Source organism: Mya arenaria, chromosome 11 (genome assembly GCF_026914265.1).
Source record: "Mya arenaria isolate MELC-2E11 chromosome 11, ASM2691426v1".
Classification (NCBI taxonomy): domain Eukaryota; kingdom Metazoa; phylum Mollusca; class Bivalvia; order Myida; family Myidae; genus Mya; species Mya arenaria.
Genome location: NC_069132.1, coordinates 60,429,944 through 60,447,609, shown reverse-complemented (window position 1 = coordinate 60,447,609; position 17,666 = coordinate 60,429,944). Strand labels below are relative to the sequence as shown.

At 33.9% G+C, this 17,666-nt stretch overlaps 3 protein-coding genes across 5 annotated transcripts; all 3 read left to right on the top strand.

Moving 5' to 3' along the window:
• The first annotated feature begins 2,273 nt into the window (after positions 1–2,273).
• On the top strand, positions 2,274–5,368 carry LOC128208820 (uncharacterized). Its single transcript, XM_052912447.1, has 3 exons — positions 2,274–2,435; positions 4,766–4,851; positions 4,971–5,368. Exons 1-3 carry the CDS (start codon positions 2,380–2,382, stop codon positions 5,147–5,149), a joined length of 321 nt encoding a protein of 106 aa, XP_052768407.1. The 5' UTR covers positions 2,274–2,379; the 3' UTR covers positions 5,150–5,368.
• Positions 5,369–9,603: 4,235 nt separating this feature from the next.
• LOC128208819 (uncharacterized) lies at positions 9,604–13,407 on the top strand. 3 transcript variants are annotated; one of them, XM_052912446.1, is made up of 7 exons: positions 9,604–9,746; positions 9,875–10,038; positions 10,470–10,697; positions 10,818–10,963; positions 11,054–11,283; positions 11,397–11,557; positions 11,988–13,407. In XM_052912446.1, the coding sequence occupies exons 2-7, from the start codon at positions 9,888–9,890 to the stop codon at positions 12,083–12,085; spliced, it is 1,014 nt and encodes a 337-aa protein (XP_052768406.1). In that variant the 5' UTR covers positions 9,604–9,746; positions 9,875–9,887; the 3' UTR covers positions 12,086–13,407. The 3 variants fall into 3 exon arrangements, with proteins under 3 accessions (XP_052768406.1, XP_052768404.1, XP_052768405.1); XM_052912444.1 differs by having other exon boundaries at positions 10,455–10,697; XM_052912445.1 differs by lacking the exon at positions 9,604–9,746 and having other exon boundaries at positions 9,753–10,038; positions 10,455–10,697.
• Positions 13,408–15,254: 1,847 nt separating this feature from the next.
• LOC128208818 (uncharacterized) lies at positions 15,255–17,233 on the top strand. The gene is made up of 6 exons (XM_052912443.1): positions 15,255–15,412; positions 15,529–15,740; positions 15,827–15,969; positions 16,221–16,450; positions 16,561–16,721; positions 16,840–17,233. The coding sequence occupies exons 1-6, from the start codon at positions 15,405–15,407 to the stop codon at positions 16,920–16,922; spliced, it is 837 nt and encodes a 278-aa protein (XP_052768403.1). The 5' UTR covers positions 15,255–15,404; the 3' UTR covers positions 16,923–17,233.
• The last annotated feature ends 433 nt before the right edge of the window (positions 17,234–17,666 follow it).

Genomic DNA, 17,666 nt, shown 5'->3' with positions numbered 1-17,666 from the left:
TGAATGAAAATAGCATCAATGTAATTAGCGAAATGTAGAACAAGACCTTAGCTCTGGCCATTTTTACCCAATGGCCATGAATTGTGTTTAAAGTGTTACATAGCACCTGTTTTAGAACGTATTTTATTTCTAACTTAAATGAATGGATACTTTTAAAACGATGCTGACGAAACTCCTTGTACGCAAGTACGCTACGTATGGCCGGTAGGTTAACAACAGTGTTTTGTAATTCCTATCAAATTTTGTACCAGACGTATCGGTGCTTCGGTCCGTTTCTTAAACATGAGCACTTACGGTATCTGATTTACATATAGTGTTGTCATTGTATTGAACCATTGGTAATATTGTTCACTGTCGAATGTTTTGAATATTACTTTAATGGATGGTATATAAAACTTATGTTGAAAGCACAATGTGTCAGTACCTCAATCGTAAACCAAGGACAGGCACACCAAATAGCATTTGCAAATGGGATTGTCAAGTGCACGTCATGATTTTAAGTTGGCATGCAAGCCAGCTTTTACGTTGAGGTGTCACTCATTTTAATCAGTTTCGAGATATTTATTTTAAACTTAGCTCGCAATTTAAAAAAAAAATTGTAATGTATGAACATAATCACAAAGGACTATAACTTTCCAGCCTTTCCTTGATTTGCAATTGCTATTGTCTACGATATTCTTGGACGTCCCTCGTTTATGCGTTGAATAGTTAACAAATGCACATGGACAACTATGCAAAAATGAAAACCGTCCGAGCTTCCGTAGGTTTCGCCACTAGTATAAAATACACTGCACCGGAATAGAAACGTCCTTTTCTAGAAAATGTTTTTTTTGTTTACAATATCAAATGTATTTTTTTCCAAAATCTACATATTGTACCTTTTCATGGCGGTTATGGCTTATCGTAACATGTGATGAGTCTATGTTATGCTTATTTTATCAAAATTCAATATTGTGCACGTGCAAATCGAGAAATTCAATGTTTAAGATAGGAAATGTGTTTACTTGTGTCATTGGTATACACGTTATCGAAAAAACACACTACTTGATTAAAGCTAATGCTTTACGATATGCCAAGACAAAGCAATGACGAGCGTTATCAAGCCCTTGGTATGCTCCAGGCCGGAGCCCCAAAACAAGACATCGCGATACATTTTAATTTGGATGTTTCGGCAATTAAATGTTTGTCGTTACGTGCACGAATGACCGGCGCTGTTTACGAGAGGCCACGAGCAGGCAGATCTCTAATAACCACTGCCAAAGAGGACCGAATTTGACACTTTACCCATCTTCGAGACAGATTCATAAAGTTTTTTAAAAAACAGAAGAACAAAAGCTAATTTCATTTTTGTCAAATTATTAAAATATCGTGTATGTATCAATTATTTCAGGCGAAGTTTACATCCAGCCACTGTCATCAACCGTTTGAAATATGTAGGACTAAAGGCCCAAAGGCCATGCAAGAATAACCACACTTACTAGGGCGCAAATACGAGACCGTTTACGTTTGGCAAGACACCACATTCGATTTACGAGACAACAATAGGGCCAGGTGTTGTTTCCTGATGAGTCTTAGTTTAATATTGTGCAGGCTGATGGAACACATGGTATGCTAAATGTAGTAAATCGATGTGGAAGTGTTCATTTTTGGGGCGGCATAAGCATATTTCATAAAACACCACTCGTTATACTCATTCGTAATGTGACTGCTGTTTCATATGTAAATGATGTCCTACAACAAGGTAATGGTATTTTGCCATAAGACCATGCTAGACCTCACAACGCGCGCCTAACGATGAATTTCCTACAGGCTAATGGAGTTCAAGTTGATTGGCCAGCAATGCCCCCGGACCTATCTCCAATTGTATATCTTTGGAATGAGTAAGGTAGACGTGTTCATAGCTGTCTTCAATCCCCGCGTACAGTACCTGAACTCCGTGCAGCGCTTACAGGGGAGGGGAGGAACATCCCACAAGCCAGTATTGAGACACTTATTATTTGGATGCGCTGTCGCTGTGTTTCATGTGTCAATAGTAATGAAGGCAAACTCGATATTAAATGTGCGAACTGGGATTTTTAATACGCTTGATTTCAATCTCTACTGAGACAAAGCAACTGTGATTTGTTTTTGCAATGCATTTATGTTGGCATATGTTTAAATGAAACATATAAAACAATAATCACAGGGCTTATTTATCTTGTTTTGTTTTTTAAAAATACAACCGGGGCGTTCATTTTTCGGTTCAGCGTTATATTCATAATTGGGTTTCCAACTTTCGTTTTATATTTTGACCGTTTCATAGAAGCGTTCGTATTATTAATTCATAACACTCTTAGAAAGATAAACTGACTACCGCGTTATACAACGAGTAATAGCACTATGGTTTGGATTGAACTTAAGGATTTTAAATGCCCGTCAGCGGATTGTGACTCGAGGTAAATCTGTAAATTAGATACATTTTTGATAAAAGGGTCGTTGGGGTGTATGAATAATTGAGAATACAATTATTTTTCGTGATTTTATGTAATGTTTAGAAGGTAGCGTGTAACGAAAGCTGCCAATCCACGATCAATGAACCTGACACTGAGATAATGGAAATAATATTGAACAATAGTTGGCAATATTAATGACTTGAGCAATTCATTGTCGAGGTCATACAGAGAGCAAATGTTTTTTGACAACTTGGTATATGTTAGAGTTTATTTTGGCGATCTTCAGAAAATGGAGCGAGATAAACGAGGGCGCAAATGCACTCTTAGTGTTTGAGTGTCCCACTAGCTCCGCCCTCTTTGTACATTCGGAACTCCTCGGCCATTTTTTCAAAAACAACCTCGGATGTATGCCGGTACATCTGTTGAAGTAGTCCGTATTTTTTTGAATAAAAGCATTAATTAAATGTAGTGTTTAAGAGTTGTATTCATTGCTCTCAGTTTAAATTGATTGCCAGTGAAGTGTATTATTGCAAACATAATTACGATTTCCAAGAGTTAAGTCATAAATTTTAACTACTAAATAAGATTACTACGCGATCTATTTGCAGTGGACTTAAACGTACCACTTTTTAAGTATGTAAACCGTCCATATACATCCGAGGTTGTTTTTGAAAAAATGGCCGAGGAGCTCCGAATGCCTCTTTGTAGTCACTTGGTATTTTGCACGAAAGTGAAAACGCGACATCAAATTAGAAGAGGTTTCAATGTTGTACCAACATTTCTAAAACATTCGCGGCGTCTTTGATGCTTTTGCGTAAAAATATAGTCTTAGTCGGGTTTATGTGTAAACGTTTTGCTACTAAGCTTGTTTCTGTAGCTTTTCGCATAAATATTGTAGCTTAACTATATCAGTACATTAGTGTCTTGCGATGTCATATTGTTGCGGCTTTGTGAATATTTCATAATAGCAAATAAAATAAATTGAAGTTTATACAAAAGGGGAAAAGAACCGAAAGATGAATCCAGGCTTTCGTTAAAATCAACCAATTGTATATATTTAGATTATTATAATTACCTCGGTACGTTTGCATAGTACGGATCCTGGGATGACATCGTTATTTTTGTCATTTATAATGATGTAATGCTATTTTCTATAACGCTATTCTGATCTATTTTCGCATGCGAATGACTATTTAGAAAAGTTTGCACATTCGGTACTAAATTGTGCTTGCTTGGTAAGAAAAAAAAGAAAACAAAGAAGATAAGAATATAAGAAAGATAAAAGATAAGATATACGATATAAGAAAGAAAATAATAAAATTAGTAAAAGACCATACGTAAATGCTTTATATTTTATTTCAATATGGTCACAAAAATATTTAAATGTAGACTGAAGTGTTGTCAATACGATTCGATAGCTTAATACACATTTAATTTAAATTCGGGACAAATGCCTCCAGACAAAAACACCCTTAGCTGTCAATAACAGTTACTTCGCACATGTGCAGAGGGAGCAGATATATATATGTAAAATAGACAACTGTACTAACTGATGTAGATCGACAAAATACTTTCTACAAAAATAAGTGTTTGTATTCACCTTTAAATCTGCTCTATATGATATGAAGCAACAGTAAAGCGGGTAGATCCTCGATTGTCATTGGCCCACAAATATGTGCAAACACCTAGCATTATTAGTATCTAACTTTTACATATTGCTTGTTGGTGTACAAATAAATCTAATCATCTAGTAAAGTGATATCGCTTTTATGGCTTTACTGGATAAGTGTATATATAGATGCTTAACAGTCATTCAGCTCGGATCGTTTGACTGGAAGGAGTTCAATGCTATTCGAAATTACTATAGTCGTACGGGTTAAATTGCTTGGATCGGGAATAAGATTTATTTTTAAATTTTGAATTTGTGTATGAAAATTTATATGAACTATAATGTTCTTGATGAATTACTTATTGTATGCTTGATAACACTATAATTAATTGATAAACTGAAAATGAATTTAATTCAAGGAAAGATTTAATACGAAAATGATTATGGTTTCATCAAGAAAGTGTTTATGGTTATAAACATTTGAACGTATGCCGCATAATATTGTCACTTGTATGTATCCGTCATTAACGTACGTGCTACTAGGTACTCAAATGAAATTCTTTGGATTGTCCTTTGTGTTAATAAGGAAAAACAGACTTGTCTGACGTGTATAATCAGGGTTTTTTTTATAAACGTTTTAATGTTCAAACAAAATACCTACTTAGTTATCTTTTTTAAACATTATGATGAGTAGATACTGTTAAACTAACTGATGCTTTTTCAGAGGAACATGGCTTTGCAAAGAAGATGGCACAAGCATGTACATAAATGAGAAGGGAATAATGGAATGTCGCCCTGGAACACATACAGGTGTTTAATTTAATTAAATTTCGTTTGTCTCTTTTTATACTGATATCTGTTTGTAAAAACTACCATGATATATATTTACATTGTTTGTGTACATTCTAATAATTGATATGCCATTTCAGGAAAGATTATAGAGTGGGGATGGAAATGCAAGAAGGACTGTCACCAGGGAGAGTATTTCACGGCTGATTTTGAAGGGTTTTGCTTCTCGTTGTCAATGGCAATACAATACGCAGGAAAAGGGGGGAGTGAGTGGGCGATTTCATTGTTACAGGAACTTGGAAAACAATACAACAAATAAATAAAAGTACTCAGACATCCAAACACTCGTGTCATGGTATTGTTTCGTGATTTCGTAATTGAAGTGGAATTGTATGTCACGTTATTAAAGTCTATTTGGTATATTATTGTTACTGTGTTTGTGTGTACAATTTGAATTGAACCGACATAGAAACAGGAATCTTGTTCACACATTTGGTATGCAGCAAACATGCGTTTCTGAATAAAAATATCGTTTTTAGTGTGCGTTTTCAATATTTTTTGGCAAACATGCATTTGTCTATTGTTCTGCGAGACAAGAAACACATGAACAAGGATTTCATTTACATTTTATTGGCATGCATGTGAATCACAGAGCGTTTTTTTAATGCAATTTGGTTAAAACATCACAACAAATATACTTCTCATTTTACTATAAAACGAATGTATTTTAATATGTACTCTATGCAGTTATAGCAAAACATTGGTATGATGCTGACCAAGCAGCTATTTTAAAAATGGGTACCAATTGCCTTTTTGCTAGGCGCCCAACATACAGGATAGAAATCGGGAATAAGGATGTTTAACGACGAACGTTTCTCAAATGTACACTTGACTGACTCTTGAATGCACGGGGTGACCCTGTAATAAACAAACACCATACTTACTTTTAAACATGATAACGTTATTAATACTTTTAAATCAAACAAATATGAAAAAACATTCATTATATATTATACTCTATACATTCCATGCCATTTGTAATTCACAATGAACCAGCCCTTGTCATAGCTATCAACGTCCTCATTATTACTAACATTATACATATACCAATTTCTATATAAAAAATGGTCATTTTATCTATTTCAATAGTCTTTAAATCTCTTTGCAAAGATCAGCACCCTTCTTTCCCATCATTTGAACAAGTCAAACGTAAAACCTTCGAAGTCCCCTTTTATGTATTCTCCATTGTGTCAATAGTCGCCGCAGTTCCAGCCCAAAATTTGTAACGTATCCTGTAAAACATGCAAAATGTGAGGCGTTTTATTCAGTATCAATGAAACAGTACATATCTAAACTGATTTTTTAACACGATATCTTTAGACCATAAACTCCTATAACTACTTACGAATCCTCTAACGTTAACATACATGCGAATTATACAATGGAAATTACAGAGACAATCCCTGTAGCCGATCTTATCTAGTCCAGCACGTTCGTCGACTAAACAAATATTTACCGGTATGCACAGGCGTTCCGTTCCATTCCACTACGCCTCTTACGTTGATGTACATAGCTGAGTTGTCCTTTTTTACACAACTTTTTCGTTTGGTTCCTAACATAATGAACTGTTATCTTTCCATGAGATGCATAAATAATCATTTACAAATGTAAGAAATAGATTGTTAAAAATGTATGGCACATAACAAAAGGCCATATTACGACAGGATGCTTTAAATATATTCTCTATCAAGTTACTTACATAAATCTGGCAAATGAGAAGAATACATAGCAGTGTTCTATTGATAATATAGACCAAAGCCGAACAAGTATTCATCTTAAACGTGCACCTAATCAAAGGTTCATAGAGGTATGTTTCTTTAAACAAGAAATATCGATATCCTTGTATTTAAGGTCATCCTTTCGCTGAACGCACAAAACACATTAACTCTTCCAATCACGCGTTGTTGTTTTTTTTTTTGCAAAAAAGCCTTGTCACCGCGTAAGAGAATGCGTCATCGCGGTAAATCACGGGGACATATTACGCAATAGACAACGGGGTTATAATATTCTAAATTGTACCGTACTCGTAGAATGGCGAGGGAAAACAATCTCATTCTCAAACTTGATAATATTAAGTCTTTGTTAAAGCATTTTAATTGATACTCAAATATACATGCAAAAGGGCTTCCAAGTTTTTAAGAAGCGTTTGTACAACCAGGTCATATTTAGTGAATATTTTCAACCATATATTTGATAATTGATTATATCGAGAAGCCTGGACTAGGGATGTTAGTGTGCCTATCCATAAAGATAGCGATAAAACAAATCATTCTAATTATAGAGGCATCACGCTGTTTAATGTAACTTCCAAAATATTCTAGTTATTTTTTAGATATAGGATACATAAGTAGTGTGAAACTAATAATAAATTAAATAATGCTTAATGGTCTTTCGCGATACTGCAGTTCGGTGGATTGTATATTCATTTTGTAAACTGTTATTCAAAAGATGTTTTCCCAGAAACGAAAATTATGCTGTGCATTTATTGACTATAAGGGGAACCCTTGCTCCTCTTTTATTTATTTTGTTTATAAATGATATTAAAGGCAATGTAGAATTTGATATGACGAATAGTGATATTTACAACCTGTCGTTGTATATGTTACTATTTGCGGACGTCATCGCACTGTTCTCTTCTGATCGTATTAGCCTTCAAACCCAGATGGATGATGTGCCGAGATATTCATGCAAATGGTGTAAAACCAAAATAAAATTATGTATCTTCTAAAAACGTAAATCATTTAATCATTTTGTTTAGACTATTACTAGCTTTGTTTGGTAAAGTAATTATATTGATAAATCTTGCCTTGTTTCTGTAAGGCAACGTCTATATGTTCAGTTTGTACAACATTGGTCTGATACTGTTAATTCGCAACCCAAGTTAAAACATTTTAAACAATTTTTGAAAGATTTTAAATTCGAGAAATTTCTTGAAATTAATACAAATGATGAATACCTAACTGCATTACTCAGACTATCATTATATTCACCCTATCTGGGAATCGAGATTGGAAGATATAATACTATAACACGTATAAATCGTAAATGGAAACTATGTAATGCTAGTGTGGTAGAATCTGAATATATTTTTTTAGACCTAAAGCTGTCAATTGACCCTGCCCCCCCCCCCCACCCCTCCTGGATAACCTAAGCAAAACGCCACAAAATGAGATATGTTAACGCCCTGAGGATGAGGCATAAATGAGTAACGGACTTTTAAACTATTTTACCCTAAGTAGTTTCTTTTAAGTTTTATCTATAATTTTTCTTCCATGTATAATGATGAATAAAAAAACTGCGCCAACATTCTTGATATCTGGTTCCGAAACAAAAACTCCGGACTGGATGGCTTTTATGGGCAACAATGACATTCAAATAACCTAGATGTCATGTTTACTTTCCGACCAGTAGAAAATTGACAACTTTGAAGAAAGGTTTGAGACCCTGTTGTTCTATAAATAAAGAAATATTTAAAACCTTAACAAGTCTTGAAGGTGCCAATGTTAAAATATTTCACAAGAAGGCATTGTTTTCATCCTAACAAGAGTCAGGCAATAAAACGTTCAAAGTTACGTATTATACATGCACATTCATCAGACAATGTGATACGTTTTCGGAAAAATATTTGTAATTTACTTTTGTGTCATAAACAAGGATCACTGTATAGATAGGATTGCAAAATGACGATAAGAGCTCATTGTTGGCATTATTTGATTAATATTTATAAACAGCCAACACACTTTTCTGATGATGTAACGTTATATAAATGTGAAAGTTTAACTCGAAATTATGTCTTGTTAATCAATACTGTCTGAAGTTTAATGTCTAATTAAAGACTTTTCATCAAATTGATGCAGATTATTTTGATGCTTGTTTTTCGTCATGACATATTGCAAGTTTTGAAGTAACGTTAATTACAGTATAGTGAGCCATGAAACATCTTTGTTTTAGCTAAAAAACTATTGTTGTGTTCAATTACGTCATATATTATTGGATTAAAACAGTCTCTACACTTTTTTCATTTATAAAACGATAGTATTTTACAAGTAAACGCGATGTTCGTAAAATCATTTGGTTACACACTTTAAAATGCTGTAGTATCCCAACGCCCCAACGGCCAAGGTGTAAACATGTCTTAAAATATTTTTAAGATGATACACTTCATATCATATAATCATGGTCTAAAAATTCCCCCCGGGGGAGGGAAACCCCTTTCCCCTCATAGTCTATTTACTATGCTGTCCTTTTTACTCCAACTCCTTCGAGTTACAATATAATATTTCAAGATCATACTCTGAATAAATATGTAAAGATAATGTCAATAAATAATAATATATTGTTTTGCTAAATTAATATACACAGCTAAAGGCGTTCTGTCTCCATTGATGCAGTTGCTTCTTAGTGCAATACCTTCAAGTAAGTTTAATTCATTTACTTTATATGACAGTATATAGCAATCCCTAATCCATTGTTAAATCTGCCATTTTCATTGAAAGAATTCAAAAGCAGCGTAGTTTTAAATAGACAAGGAAGTACAAGAAAACGAAATAAATGTAAAGCAAATTAATTTCTTCGAGTTTCAGTTAACTGGTCTCATCGACCTCTTATTCTTCGAACATTAAAAATAACCCAGTCATTTCATATAGGACTTATTTCGCAGAGTTTTAACCTTGACCTTCTCATTAGTTTCGATTGTGCTACTTTGGGTTTTTACAAATGATTATATATAGAATACTTGTTTCTGATGAAATCTGTTGATAAACCTTTCAAGGAATGACGCTTGCGTGCATTTCAAGCCTATTATACCATTAGGCGGAAGACAATTGACGTTTACTGAATTTTTGTGAGGATAAACTGTACGCAATATTCATTTAGTTGATTTAATTTAATCTCCACAGTAAAAGAAGGGCTTATTTGACTTATATTGATTGAATGCATTTAACATTGTGATAATTATTCAGAAAAAAGAAATATATTTTTACAGATAGAAAACAGAAATGTCAAATTATACAAGAGCGGGCGGCAGGAAAGCATCAACTAAGAAAGGGCCTTATAGCAATCGAAACAACGTTCAACAAGATGCAAACAATCAATCTGAGACTCTTGGGAGAAATGAAAACCAGGATATGGATACGACCAAACAAAGAGGTATTTTCAAAGATGTCTTTTTCAGTCTTGCCACTGAATTTTGAGGAAAAAAACTTTTAAAAATATTTGTTCATCGAATATATTTTATGTTCAGACATGATATCAAAATACATGTGCAATTTAAAAACGCTTTATAAGCCATACTCAACGTTATCATTGTTTATTTATTATAAAACATATCTTGCTGTTATTCTTTTATTAACCATTATATCAAGTGAAACGCCTAAATTATAAACGTAAACACGCTGTAGAAAATAATTTCAAGTTATACTTAAATGAAGATGATTCACTACTATGTAAAACTGTTCTGCTATCTAATACTTGTTATTAATACTAGTTATAGAACAGCGATTGTACACACAGTTCAAAAACTGTCACTCTAGCTTGTTCTATCTAAAAGTATGCTTGATATAAAGACAAGACAACTCCAGTTGAAAGGAAAGGTCAACCCACCTCACCGCACGAGCGAGGCGAGGAGATGATGGAAACTGACGAAACTGCACCTCCGTCGACAACATTCCAAACAGGGCCAAAACAAGGCTCAAACCGCCCTACTTGTCAGTATCCAGTTGACCACGATGCAGATATAAGTCACAACGTTGGACCTTCTTCTCCAAGGCATGCTCAGGCGCAAGAGATGTTACTTAGACAAAAAGAAGGTACGTATATAACTTAATATTGATTATATCTATATTGCCCACTTTATTCAATCTGCAAGTTTAGAAATACGTTGCAATATTCTTTGTTTAAGTAAAAGATAATACTTTTGCTTATAATAGCTAGCAAGCAGATGTTGTATGGAGTGTTTGGAAACGTCATCACAATCTTGGAGGAGCACGAAAAACGCACTTCGGCTATTGGCAAAGGGAAAATGAAACAATCAGACATCCACATACCAGACCAGTCATGGAAGACAAACGAAGATGTAAGTTGTAAATTAAAAGCAAACGTTGTTCATTTATCAACGTTTCATCATAATTCTATCTTACATTATATTAACTCTTTTCTCTGACAGGTGAAAGCGAACGTTGAGACGCAATTATTACTCTTTCAAACCCAGAGTAAATTTTGTCCCGAAGAAGTGAGACTGTCTGTAAATGATGAACTGAGACTTAAAACTATTGCCTGGTTTGGAGTCAGAGAGGACTCAAAACTGGACATCGGAGAAACAGACGAGTTTGCTTGCAGGCTGTATGAAATTCTGGTCAAAGGGGCGACACAGCATGATATCTTAGACAGGCCTAGGTAAATAACTTCATAAATTTACTTACGCGTATGATACAAGTATGAACTTTGCTAAAACGTATTTTCTTTTATCTTAACGCTATTGTTAAATGTTCTTCCTCTTATTATTGTAGGTCACCAGTAACAGAGAAAACAATGCGAGAGACTTTGCCTGGAATTCTCAGAGGCAAACACGATGCGCGTGAGCTTGACGATTCTTTCAAAAAGGACAAAAACAAGAAAGCTGAAACACCTAAAACACGTCAGGCAGAAGTCGATGATGCTTACATGATGGGTAGGCTTATACTATTTACATGTTCATAGACATTTGCGTAGAAACATGAGGAAATGGGACGTTTGTTGTGAATGTTCTTTACGATATTATGATGCTTTATGACGTCCTTGTAGATTTCGATACAGTGGCTGCATTCTTTATTTATTAGAGACTATTTTATTATCTTTTAAAAACAACAGAAGGGCTATCTGATTTGTATCGGTTATAAAAACATGGATTCATTCAGGAAATAATTGTCATAACGATTTAAGGATCCTTTTTACAATAAACATAAGGAGATAGATGAGTAAAATTATGCAAGACTTTATTACATATTATGCTATGAATTAGAAAAATGATAAAATGTAAACCTGTTGCGTCTGAGTTATTCATTGTAAAACAAATTTTAACAATATCATACGTAACTATTTATGTTTATTTTTATTTTAAGGATTATCACGTATCGAGAGGACCGAACCAAAGTTGAAAAAATTCCTGGACGAGGATTTTTCACTTATTCAATACATGGGACCAAAAAGCATTTGCTAATTAAAACAACTGACTATCAAACAACCTTGAACATTTATTACACATACTTTTGTTATCATTTTGATGTTGAAATAGTGTCTTTGGTAAACGATGATCTAACTCAGTTAATGTAAATTTAATCCCCCAATAAAGTTTAGTTTTTTTGTACGAAATAAATACTTGTACTAACCTTCCTTAAGAATAAGAACCCATAATTAAATAATGGAGATTAATGTGCCAGGCTTTGTCCTGTCTTTAGATTTAGGATTTGAATTGAAATTAATGTTACGGCTTCGAACTACTGGATATATTGTATAATCAGACATATTTTTAATATAACATATAGTAAATTGTTCAAAATCTGGAAAATTACAGTCTGGTATAATTACCTAGTTTTATCATGTAACTATCTACTTCCTACCGATTTTGTGAAACGTATTACTCAATTGTATGCTTAAATGTGCAACTAAAGTAGGTATTAGGTAATGCTTTCAATTTCATCATCATTTTTTTTAATTATTACTTATTCTTACTACCTGTTTGTGTTGTTATGCACTTTGGTTCATAAAATAAATTTTTAATGACGTAATAACAACAAAAGCAAGAAATTGTTTATGTGACGTCGTCAGTAAAAAAATGACATACAGAGGAAAACGTGACATGTTCATTTTTGCAAAATTTTGTGCCACATAAGCAAGCAATCATTGCTATTTCATTTTTTTCGAAATTAACCTCTCATTGAAAGTTTACACAATGTTTGGTATACGTTTCATTTTATTATCCAAACGCTTGTTTATTGTTTTATAGATGCATAATACGAATACCTAAAGGACTCGTTATCGCAAACTAAGTCACACTTTTCTTAAAAATGTAATACATCCCGGAAGGCCGATCTTTTGTAAGCTCAAACTAATACAGAAAGTATGTATCGGTTTTCATATGTTTAAGCACTATCAATGACTGGGATTATATTCAATGTTCAGGGTTATCGCAGGGAACGCCAGAAGGCAACAAAACCTTCTACATTAATGTCGCTTTGTACCATCTGGCATTTACCTCGGGCGATAGCAACACCTAAACAAACTGTGCTGTGGAGCACCATTAAACCACTGTTGCGAAATTTATTTAGGTTTTAGGATGCAGACGCAGGTCTGCCGCCTTACCATCGGTATGGAGAATTCAGTGATATCAAGCATAGTTATTTTCTCTTCTTGCCGGGTTTGCATGCAAGCCCGTCGCTGATGTCTTTATACTTTGAGGTAGTTTGTGCTTCCAAATGATCTCTCTACAAAAAGCCTTTGATTTTTTGTCGATAATCAGAACAATAAATATATTATACATTTCGACCATTTTTTGGTTATTACTCGGTTTCCTATCATTACTGGTATAAGATCCAATAATTGTGGCATATTGGGTTACGGTGCAGAAGTCTTAAAAAGAAAAAGAGACATTAACTTAATATCAGTTTGGATTTGAAAAGAACCAGGATCATATGTGAATAATTGTGATACAATAAAAGCTACACCGCTCAACAATTTTACAACGTTTTAATTCAAACGCCCAAGGTTCAAGATCTTTAACGAGATACACACAGCTTTATTAGACAAAACATCAGATTACATTTCAAAATTGTTATCAATACGTGCTCAGATCTCTGATTGAGAGCTGTAATTAAATACAATATTCAGTGTAGAGTTCAACGCGGGTTACGAGCACTCCTTCATATTTACCCAAAAATTGATCAATAGGAGCAAAAAAGATATGTAATAAACAGTGACAATTAGAGGCATGTACATGCCGATAGTCAAACATTGATGGCCTTTGATGGCCTTCAGTTATAAGCATATTCTGAACTAGCATCAATGCATTGACAATTAAGTAAGAAACAAAACATACTAATTGAAAAGATAGATACATTCTCGGTGAGTACACAGACGAAGCAACAGTATTAACGATTCGATCATACACAGGTAAACATCTGACAAAGCTCGTAAATGTGACAAATATATTTGATTACTGTGAAAAAGAGCTCAACATTATCTATAATATTTATTTCTGCAAAAATGAAATGAAATTAAAATGCGTAAGCTGAATAAATCTTAAAAGCGAAATGAGGTATGTGAGCAAATATTTATATAGAAAGGAAAGTTAATAAAATGAATTCATTGTAAAAAATAAATTATAAAATCAGATTTCCATTAAACTATGTTTGGTGCCATTCTTTGCCTAGGGGCGTACGAGTGTTTGTCATTAAAAGTGCTAAGGTATTATTCAAATTTAGACTTTAACTACTGTTTAAATAGTGTTAACATGAACGTGGCTGTACATAATGGTCAAATACGATATGGCAACAAATAAAGAAAAAGAGAAAAGCAATATAGGAAGTTCAAGTCGAAAAAGTACAGTATTGCACATTCTGATGAAGCCAAGACAATAAACTTATTATCAAATGATTTCGACATTTAGGACCTTCTATAATACAATGTGGATGCAGAAGGCCAAACAAGGAAATGTTTTTAAATGTAGCAAAAGTTTTAAAACAAGACCGAAGAAAAATATATTTAAGAACACTTCTACTATCTTTTGACAAAAGAAAGAGATACATTTAGAAATAAGAATAAACACATTTTGGATAAAAAAACTTACTTTTTACACAAAAAGCATACCAACGGTCAATGACTAAACTGGTTTATTCGTAAGTTACACAAACATGTACAACACTCATTTTCATTAAAGACATTCAATAATCTTACAACGCTTCATGAATACGTGATGTACTAAATTACGCCATTATTTTCTTTTTAAGATCGAATTTTACCGACATTATTTATATATTTTAAAGCAAATATCTTGTGAACAAAAGGTTTTTGCATGTGTAATATCTGTCTGACCTGCTACCTATAAATATTTTATCATTTCATGGAATCATATATATTAAATCAAAAGTAAACAATACCAAGAAACCAATTTAGCAATTCAATGTAATTTTGGCTACTTATCAATACATAGATAAAAGCTAATATTGAATTTACCTCCCGGAGAGAAATAACGTGAGCTGTTAGGACCGACCTTCACCGACAATAAAATGCTATTTTTGTAAACAGCACATACTAATCTTTCGACAAAAGGTTTAACCTCCGCAATACATGTCTGACTTGTTTCCTAAAAATAATACTTCATTTCATGGAAACTTGAAGGTTAAAACGGAAGTTACTGATACCGGGAAACAAATAAGAAATGCGACGTAATTTTTGATTCTTATCAATACATGGAAAACGTCTGCCCGTGAATATACTTCTCGGGGAGAAAAGCAAGGTTTAAATTCTGATAGATATTGAGGATGAGCAGGTATGGCTTTTTAATGTTTTCTTTTTGATCTATGAATGGTTAAATTTTTACGATCAGCAGCAGCAGTATATCCGTTTTTATCAGTGTATACTTATAAACACTCCGATCTAATTCAGGTCAAATCAGTCTCACGGAGTGTCTGATGCGTTGAACCAAACTTACGGACGATATTCTTTGTCCCAAGATGAGGCCTTTTATGAAGCGAATCCCAGCTCTCGTGGACGGGATGGTAGAGTAGAACCTGCAAGGACCAGTTCGTACTCAATGCGAAGCGGACAAGGATCAAGCCAGTTGCAAGAGCAACTGCAGCGTCAGAGATCGAAAGAAGGCGAGTAAACTGCTTAAATGTGTATTCGGTGCGATGCTTCCATCACATTTGGATTTCAACGCCAATTTGTATTTCATTTTTTTCAGCAAGCAAACAGATGTTAAGCACAGTTTATGGAAATACGATTTCAATGCTTGAAGAATTTGAAAGTAGGGAACAACAAGGTCGCCACCGGCTTCCAAAGTCCCATATTCCTACTCCTGACCAGTCGTGGAAAACCAACGAGGATGTATGTATACAAGTCAAGGACTTTTAAATATAACTGAAATCTTGTAATAGTTTGTGTAAATGGAAACTGAATTCCATGTCAAGTCTAATTTAAAACCACCACCGCCACCTCTAACAACAAAAACAGCCTCATCAACAACCACAACAGCAACAACAACAACATCAACATGTTCTTGAAAAAAGTTATTGTTGCTATCATTATGACATTTTCCGTACACACACACACATGTGCTTAACTATGATATTATATAGATTCAGAGTGTGTTGGAAACGCAGCTCATGTGTTTAGAAACTCAAAGAAAATCCTGTCCAAATGATGCTCGCAACGAATTGCTGGATGATCTAAAGAGGAAAACGATACACTGGGCATCTGTTCGTGAAGAAAACAATTGTCCTAGGCAACAAACGGACAAGTATGCCGCTAAGATCTACGAGATTCTGGACAAAGGGAAGACTGACCATGCCTTTAATCATCGCCCAAGGTTAGCGTACATACATTTTATTAAAAAGTTACTGTTATGGAGCATATAATATTATATTTAAATGCGATATTTTATTTTTGATAAAAACTATTTTTGCTGTTTTTTCTTAGACCAGTCATCACCGAGAGGACAATTCGCGAAACAATGCCGCACATCATGAGGGGAAAACATGATCAAATGGAACTTGACAGACAATTTCGAGACGATAGAAACAGAATGTCTAGAACTCCAGCAGTGAGACGTGCTACAGGACGCAATGTTGTTAAATTAGGTAAATACTGATAAACGATTTAAGAAACCTAAGTTTACAAGTGTCAATAATTTACACTATCTTTAAAGCAACCCAAATATAGGCCAAACTAAAAACGAAAACGATTGTCGAATTTCAGGGAGTTCCCGAATCGGAAAAGAAAATCCTCACCTGCAGTTCTCACTCGATGCTCAAGACGACGGTTATTTTGACAACAAATAATAAACAATACCTGTCATGGAAAAAAAAAACGTCTTTACGTTCTACATTTTAATTCTTTTTATGTCTAATTTGGTTTTAAGAGTGCGAGTGTAAATAAGACAAACTATTTGTATTTTGATGAACCATACTACACGTTGAAGTTCACAAGGAGTTATACTTTAAATAAAAACATAATGCATTGACGTCGTCCAGGTCTGTGCTAAATACGACCTTTATGGATGTATTTATAGTTAATTAGTGATTGTATTTATGCTTGAAATTTGCCGTCTGTTTTTACCTTTGGGCACCATAATAATAAAATATACATTTTTCGTATTTTTGTTTTGGTTTGACAAAATTCAAATCTTAGGACCTTTCATAAAGCCTTATATTTACAAAAACAATCTTTACTGGACATACATTGTATTTTACATAAATGTGTTCAAAAGGTGATCTTTCTTAAACCTAAGAACTTACTAAAAATACAATAAAAATGACGCTATGATAATATCACTAATTTTACATCGAATTACCCAGAAAAGTAGTGGGGGTGTTGGTGTTATTAAAAGACAAGCGAACATTTATCCTTCGGACAGAAACTGCAAGAATATGACCGGAAGCCGATTTAAAAGATGATCTGGTTAAGAGGTACAAGGTTCCAAGCATAACAGCCATTGAGTGAGAGACACTCACAACGTCACATTACAACAGACAAATATAACATACCATTTTTGCAACTGAACTGTTTGAATAAAAGTTGATTTA

What these genes read in the sequence shown, in the direction of transcription:
- LOC128208820 (XM_052912447.1), top strand. Translation starts at nt 2,380, where the DNA reads ATGGTTTGGATTGAACTTAAGGATTTTAAATGCCCGTCAGCGGATTGT. An exon ending in TCAGCGGATTGTGACTCGAG is followed by an intron (nt 2,436 to 4,765) that starts GTAAATCTGTAA and finishes ATGCTTTTTCAG; the next exon opens with AGGAACATGGCTTTGCAAAG. An exon ending in TCGCCCTGGAACACATACAG is followed by an intron (nt 4,852 to 4,970) that starts GTGTTTAATTTA and finishes ATGCCATTTCAG; the next exon opens with GAAAGATTATAGAGTGGGGA.
- LOC128208819 (XM_052912444.1), top strand. Translation starts at nt 9,888, where the DNA reads ATGTCAAATTATACAAGAGCGGGCGGCAGGAAAGCATCAACTAAGAAA. An exon ending in GGATACGACCAAACAAAGAG is followed by an intron (nt 10,039 to 10,454) that starts GTATTTTCAAAG and finishes CTTGATATAAAG; the next exon opens with ACAAGACAACTCCAGTTGAA. An exon ending in CATGGAAGACAAACGAAGAT is followed by an intron (nt 10,964 to 11,053) that starts GTAAGTTGTAAA and finishes TTTCTCTGACAG; the next exon opens with GTGAAAGCGAACGTTGAGAC.
- LOC128208818 (XM_052912443.1), top strand. An exon ending in GCGTCAGAGATCGAAAGAAG is followed by an intron (nt 15,741 to 15,826) that starts GCGAGTAAACTG and finishes CATTTTTTTCAG; the next exon opens with CAAGCAAACAGATGTTAAGC. An exon ending in CGTGGAAAACCAACGAGGAT is followed by an intron (nt 15,970 to 16,220) that starts GTATGTATACAA and finishes GATATTATATAG; the next exon opens with ATTCAGAGTGTGTTGGAAAC.